The sequence below is a fragment of the Pieris rapae genome, chromosome 15 (assembly GCF_905147795.1).
Source record: "Pieris rapae chromosome 15, ilPieRapa1.1, whole genome shotgun sequence".
Lineage (NCBI taxonomy): Eukaryota > Metazoa > Arthropoda > Insecta > Lepidoptera > Pieridae > Pieris > Pieris rapae.
Genome location: NC_059523.1, coordinates 147,075 through 154,781, shown reverse-complemented (window position 1 = coordinate 154,781; position 7,707 = coordinate 147,075). Strand labels below are relative to the sequence as shown.

General features: G+C 33.6%; 1 protein-coding gene and 1 non-coding gene across 2 annotated transcripts; one reads left to right on the top strand and one right to left on the bottom strand.

The window, feature by feature from the left end:
• Positions 1-638: 638 nt before the first annotated feature.
• On the top strand, positions 639-2,929 carry LOC110996193 (glia maturation factor beta). The gene is made up of 4 exons (XM_022263759.2): positions 639-968; positions 1,698-1,807; positions 1,876-1,963; positions 2,177-2,929. Exons 1-4 carry the CDS (start codon positions 861-863, stop codon positions 2,294-2,296), a joined length of 426 nt encoding a protein of 141 aa, XP_022119451.1. The 5' UTR covers positions 639-860; the 3' UTR covers positions 2,297-2,929.
• Positions 2,930-3,062: 133 nt separating this feature from the next.
• Positions 3,063-5,490, bottom strand: LOC110996176. The gene is made up of 6 exons (XR_006750679.1): positions 5,402-5,490; positions 5,173-5,270; positions 4,771-4,946; positions 4,524-4,690; positions 4,165-4,381; positions 3,063-3,236 (listed from the first exon to the last, which is right to left on the bottom strand). It is a non-coding gene; the product is annotated as an uncharacterized LOC110996176 (transcript).
• Positions 5,491-7,707: the final 2,217 nt, after the last annotated feature.

Below are 7,707 nucleotides of genomic sequence, written 5' to 3'. Positions count from 1 at the left end.
GTATGGCCTAAAGGTTTAGATACTAGGCCAAAAATAAAAAAAGATTTAAAAAAATCACTTCAAAAGCCAATCTGAAAATATCAAATGGCAACACTCAACAAGTCTACAAAAAAAAAATTAACAAGTCTACAATCAATCAACTATGACTATTGACTAGGTATCAAGCAGTGTTCACAACCGTACGATAATTATCGTACATGTACGATAATTTCATAGCTACGTACGATGTACGATAGTACGCGACTATCGTACGCAGATTGTACGATAATTTCAGTGCTCATGAAAAGTTTGATGATTACACAGATAGCCCAATAATAATTACAGTTTTTTTAGTGTTACTGCCATCTATTGGCTCATTGTTTTACTAGGATCACATGCCGTTGCTTCGTGGCGCAATCGTTTCATTGGTTGTTACTGTTATTCAATTCGAATTATAAATTTGAAATGTTAGCACGGTCATCACATTCAAAGTGCCCTCGTCCACGATCAGGTCTTGCCATACGTCGAATATTTAATTTGAATTATTATTTTCAATTTAAAAAACACAAGTTTACAAGATTTAAACTATAAATCATTTCTAACATTATTGTCACGATTTATATGATTTTTAAAAGTATTTTATCCATTTTCCTAACTTGTACGATAATTTTTATCCATGTACGATAATTTTTCGGCCCTGGTACGATAATTGCCTGGCTTCAGGTTGTGAACACTGGTATCAAGTCAAGTCAACATAATTGTTTTGACTTTTGATGTGGGCGGCGTTTATATTACTCTATACTATAATTTACTGATAATATAAACCAACTTCATTATAATTTATAAGTTTAAATAGAAAGAACCAAAAAAGAATCGGAATTATGTCGGCCCAAAATGTCAATGTGTGCGATATAGGCGATGATGTGAAAGAAAAGTTAAAAAAATTTCGTTTTCAAAAGCACACGTCCAACAGTGCTTTGATCTTAAAGGTAATTTTTATTTTTATTCAAGCTCATTCAAATTGTATCGTAATTATGTACATAAATACACATATAAGTTGAAATAAAAAAGTAGACTATATTTTTACTAGACTATATTTTACTTCATGCAAACATATAAAAAAACAAAAACTTCAAGTAACATATAGTTATTATACTATTTTTATACAAGCAGAGTTATTGTATTCATTTTTTATTATAAAAGTAAAATAAAACTGTATTTCTTATAAAAAATCATAATGCCAACAGGAGCAATTTTCCTTTGTTATTTTATGAGTCACTGAGACTGACCAATAGCAATTAGTTGGGAATTTATTTCCTATCAAAGTGATTAATTAATAAAATAATTTACTGTTGATACCATGTTTATTTGCTTAAGTGTGATATATATAATAACTTTTTGTTACTATGGGGTATCCCAAAAAAATACTCTTTCCTTCCTATTTCTTAAGAGACTATGATTATTATTTTATTTAAAAAATATCTGAGACTTGCTATTAAAGTGTATAGTGTTCCCTAACTTTACTATATTTATAATAATTTCATTTAAGCTGTTTATATCCATACCTTATATAATATGTATGTACAATTTTTAAATATAAAAGTATAGCCAAAAATTATATTTTTCTGGTTCTAGCACATATACTACATTCCTTTAGTTATTTTAAGGACTAAATTAAACTCAACAGATTTTTATTGAACCTATACAAAAAATTCCAGGTAAATCGTGAGAAGCAGGCTTTAGAAGTAGACGAGGAGCTAGACAGTATTGAGTTAGAAGAACTGCAGGATATCCTACCTTCACATCAGCCCCGGTTTATTGTGTACAGGTAATTTTGACACCGAAATCATCATGGTCATGGGTATTTAGATAATTCTTTAAAATAATCAATTTTAGTTATAGAATGGAGCACAGTGATGGAAGAATATCATTCCCTATGTGTTTTATATTCTATACCCCTCGTGATGCGCATATGGAACTTCAGGTATATTGCTAATATTATTATTAGGTAGATTTCAAGAATGAAAGGCATACATTCCACTGTAGTAAGCTGCAGCAGCTTTGTCTTTTGCCATATAGATATACTTATTCCTATTAATTAACATGCAAATCTAATATGAAAATTGTATTTATAACAAAATACAATTTGCATTATATAATATTGGAATAATATATATAAATAGCTAAACTGTTCCAGGTCATGTACGCAGGTACTCAAAGGGCTCTGGCTGCGGCCGTGGGTGCCCCAAGGCTCCTGGAGGTGAGAGAGATAGATGAACTGACCAATGAGTGGCTTCATGAAAAGCTTCAACGGTAATGTTAGATATGCAACAGTTTATATTTACATTTGACTTTAAGGTGGCCAATGTGTATAAAATGAATACGTACATTTTTTTTTAATTTATCAAATTGTTTTTAGTGTAAACTGGCAACAAAATTTTTTGTCTTAAAACTTTCATCAAATTTGAATATGTTTAGAGTGCACCTCCTCATTCTTTTAGTTTTTTGTTAATTATGTATTCAAGATGGAAATAAAAAATAAATGGGAATTATTCTATAAGAACCAAAGCTGTAGCAGTTATTGTCCTATAACAAAATATAAATTGTACTCAAAATGTGTGTACCATTGGGATGCAAGAAATACAACTAATTGTCAAGTGAATTGGTGTAGAAATCTGTTATTTATGTTTTTTATCATATCCTATAAACTTGCCAGTTAAAATTGTTTATTTTTTATATGTAATCTTTAATAGATGAAGACTAGAGGTTCCAACAACTTTTAGTTACAACATAGACATTCCATATAAAATGTAAGGCTTACATGTCTTTGCTAAAATTAAAAGTATATTGTAAAGTTTGATATCAAATATATTATATGATGTGTGTCCTTTTGTGATGTGATGCATTTTATTATATAAATGTAAGCAATCATGTGATTTTACAATAAATGTTATTTCTAAATAAAATAAGTTTTTTTTTATTTACATTCTTCTCTTTGTGTCTTGGTGTAATGTTCATGTTAATATAAACAAATTTTGGAAATCATTTTATAGTACATATTTTAAAACTGCCAATAATCGCTCAGGGGCCGTTCATAAAACACGTCACACTGAAATCAGCTTTTTTTGACCCCCTCCGCCCCATTGTCACGCTGTGTCACACTTTTTGTGACCCCCCCTAGAAATATTTCGTCACAAAATCTAAGGACCCCCCCCCCTTGCTGAGTATGATAAGTTCTAAATGATAGTAGACAAATTCTGAAAATTAAAAACATTTATTTAGTTATTATAATAAAATTTAAATAAATTAATAAATATCTTTCATAACGAACATATAAATAATAAATAATATTTATATTATTCAGAAGTCTAAGGATTTTCTAAATGGGCCGAAATAATATCTAGAGTCGCGCCACAGAGCTAGCGCTGATGTCAAAAAATAATAAACGGCGAACGTCACGCTGCCAACCCCCCCCCCTCCCCCCTTGTCACATCTTGTCACACTCAGCCAGACCCCCCCCCCCTTGTATGCGAACGAATTTAATGAACGGCCCCCCATATTAAAACTAACATATGAAAAATAACGCTCTATTTAAAATCCTAAACTACTGATATAAAATTTTTTCCATCTGCATTATTTTATTCTACACTAGTGACCCGCCCCAGCTTCGCACGGGTGCAATGCTGATGAAAAGCAGGTTTTATTATGTATTGTTTTTTCCGTCGCTGGAAAGCTCCGATAATATACGCGTTCGATCGCTGCTAAATAAACTGTAATGGGCTGTATTGATCTATATTAAATGAACAATGTATTCAAGGTATTTAATTGGTTAAGGATTAATGCTGTATTGGTTAAAATCGCTTCGAAAATTAGCCATTATTTGTCGTAAAAAGTAAATGACAAAAAAAGTTATTGTGGGTTATCCATAAGAGATAGACATATACCATCATGGACTTTTCTGTAGACATTTTTAATGTGTACAATACTTAGGACATTATTTTGATAAAACTCGTAGGGCCTGCGTTTGCAATGTAAGCGAAAAAAATGTAATTATTTACGACATAACATTAGAAACCTCAAAAATAACAGTACTTCTCCACTATTTAATGGATGTTATTATACATATAAACCTTCCTCTTGAATCACTTATTATATTAAAGTAAATACATACAAGAAAAATTGGACCTTTTATTAATGTTTGCTCTAAAATGTATACTTTATTCCCATTAATTTTGCGCTTTTAGTGGTGCATCGGGTGAGGTCTATCCCGTATGGTTTCATGTCTTCATATTTCAACTCCGCCAGGGTATGATAGCCACATTTGGCAGCCAGAACTTGTGAGGTGATCGCAGTGAAAACCGTTGCTACGCCATAAATGTTGAACGTCTTGCATATTTGCTCTCTGAAGTATGAAAATGTAGAAATTTACGTAATATGTACCTACTCGGCATCGTTTGCCGCTAAATTCTACATTTCAAATTAATATATTCTAAAATATATTGTACATTTCGAACGGCCGGCAATATCATTGACTTTTCTCTTACCTCGCCGCAATTATCCTGGCGCCTATGTTCTGTCCTCGGTGTTCAGGTAGAACCGTCAATCCACTGGAAGTTAAGATCTGGTCTACGTTGAAAAGGTTAAAAACGTCCACAAGCTGTTCAGCCACTATCAGTGTCCTCAGCAGTTTCTTCCATTGTTCACCCTTTATCTGCAATTGGTATTCCATTCGTGTTACAATAATTCCTATCGCAGTTATAGGCTATTTGTATGGTAATAGGTATTACTTACAGTATCGAAATTTTCCTCAGCATCTTCCCGGCTCTTCACCAACAATATGTTAAAACCCACCAGGTCTTTAGGCTGTCCTAGCTCCTCGGTAAAGCAGGCAATGCAGAGACCTTGGTCTGCTATGTCTTCCCAGTTTGATCTGATCGTTTGTATAGAAGCTGGATCCTTTTCGATCTCTGAAACATTTCACTATTTTGTTCAGGATCTTGCATTTCAGAAGCAATTATATTTAGTTTCTTGTTTAAGCTAAAAGATTGACGAAAGCTTTTAAGAACAGCTTTCTTAATCATAAGTTTAGGGTGCAAGTCATAAAATATCTATGTCAGCCAACACCATAAAGAAAACTTTTATCGATGACGTACTCGTAAATGCAAAATAACACTCGTATTTATGTTCATTTACCCAATATTTGACACAATGGTTCATCGTCAATAAATGTCTTCTGCATCATGTCCAGGCACTGCTTCCGCCACCTTTCATCCATGTCACGAATTTGGTACCTGTACATAGATAGAGACAAGTGTTTCGTTCATGTGTTGAGACGTTGAGGCTTTTTTCCGGAGCAAATATTTCCCATATGGATATTGGTAGCTACTAAGTGTAGTTTAGGAAACGTCATAAACAAACTTACATGCGAGCTGGTTTCCCATCTCTGTCTCAGCCCTGAAACCTGCTCCACACCTGTCCCACTGGAACCGATGCAGGTCGCTTCCAACTCATTCTGAGAGAGAGAGTCGAAACTTATATTTCAGTGTTAAGTTTTAGTTACAACATTATGATGCATGTACCCAGAAATTTACTGCGAGTTGTGATAGTGGTAGAATTACGATTTAGCATTAATGAACCATCTGCATCTTGATCGTGAGTTAAATTGAATTTTAATGCGAACGAAGATAGCAACACCGTCTATTAAAAGCTATGGTAGTGTCATATCAAATAAAAAACAATCAACATTAAATAGCCATCATTTAATCACTCAATTAGGAACCTATCAATATCTCAGACCTGAATTAGAATTAGAAAAAAGTTTTATTTATTTCTTAATGTGAAATAACTTGCCTTGCCATGCCCAGTGAAATATTGGGATAATAATTACGAATATTGTCAAAAAATACTTAAATACCCTAAATTATCGACACTATATAGACCTAAATAGCATACATACATAATTTAACTATTTGAAATTACCCTAAAACAAAACCATAATTTCTCATAGAATTATGTTTTCCTATAGATTAATCATAGAGATTCGTTAGAATCTAATAAGGTTTTATTCGCCCAGTGAGTTTTCAAGTCATTTCTTCGAAAGTAAATAGAAACCTATGCAAAGGTTTTTGTTTACTTTCAAATAAATAAGTTGATAGAAACAGGTTTTACCTCATGAAACAGCACCGAATCACTAATTTAATGGCAATACACTGATCGACTAAACAAATGCAAATTATTTACAAACTTCTATTGGACACGATACGTGTGTGTTATCTCAAAAGCGACTTTATCTCGTTTTGATAAGAATTACGTAAAGTGCTTTAATGCGTTTTGGCTATTTATATGAGTATGTAAGTTTCCATTGTACGGATCGGACATTTACTAACAGTTGCCCGCGATTTTGTCTGAACAGCTCTTTTGTTCATTTTAAACTTCCTACTTAAATATCAAGTATCAAAATGTTGTAACATAGATTCTGGATTTTATTGTGCTCGCCGTCAACGTTTCTGAGAATATAAAAATTTAATAAATAGCTAGCAATTTTTTTGGTGGTGTATTTAGAATATTTTTGTAAAACGGAGGCACTACTTTTCTACTCAGTCAAAAATTTGAAATAATAATGGACATAAACTCATGCGCGTACGCCGATTTACTGGGTATGCGTCACCTTGACCGAGCTCAACCGGTAATAACAACTCACTACTCAGTATCATACTGGACAATGGACATCAAAGATAACGTACTGTACTTGTACACAGAATACTAGATAAAACGAGGCGTTATGGTATTATTATGTTTAAACAAAATGAGGTAGGTTTAAAGTTTAAAAGCAATAAGATGTACATGTTATGTAGAATATCTACATAAATGTAGTCTACATATGAAATTATGCTAAGTTTTCGCGTTATATGTCCAAATGACAAAATCCACCTTCACTCATTTTAATCCTCTATCTCCCTGCCATGAAATAATTAACTCAGAAAAATAAAACGAAGCATAGCAATTGAAAGATAAACAGGAAAAATTGTGGTAAAATTCCTGCGCCTAAATGCATTACGCACACACTCGCGGCGCGATTGTTTGGAGCTGAGTCCTAAGGGTCCTTACGCCCGAACCCAACTATTAATCCAACCACAATTTCAGATTGAAAATAATCTGACATCAGACCATGACAGTCGATCGATCTAATATCTGCATCCCAATAACCAAACCTACGAAAAACTACGAACACAATCCATATTTGGCGACGGATAGAATGCAATCTCTTTTTACACAAAGACTTAAAATCTTAAGATAGGATATTGGCACATTTGAACTGTCATTTTCATACAAAGGTACATACACCGATCCGACCTACCATGGATAGCTTGTATCGACAGATGGCTATTACAATCCGTCTATTTTTTATTGGCACACGTTTGTCAATTTTTGGAGTAACGTGTCTGTCTGAGGTGGTCAAAAATGGATTGAGATAGGTTATTGGGTTTGGGTGTCAGTCGAACTCGCGATCTGTGCATAGCCACACGGCCGCGGCCGCGGCGCCACGAACACTCGCTCCTGAGTCCAGAAAGGGCGCGGTAACAGAGGAACTCCGTCCGTGGCAACTTACGTAGCACATCAACCAGTAGTTGGTCTACGCGTAAGTAGAAATACATAGAGAAAATACATCTTCTTCTTTAGTCTCGTTGGTGTATTGGTGCACTGATAAAAGGATAACCGTAGTGACTC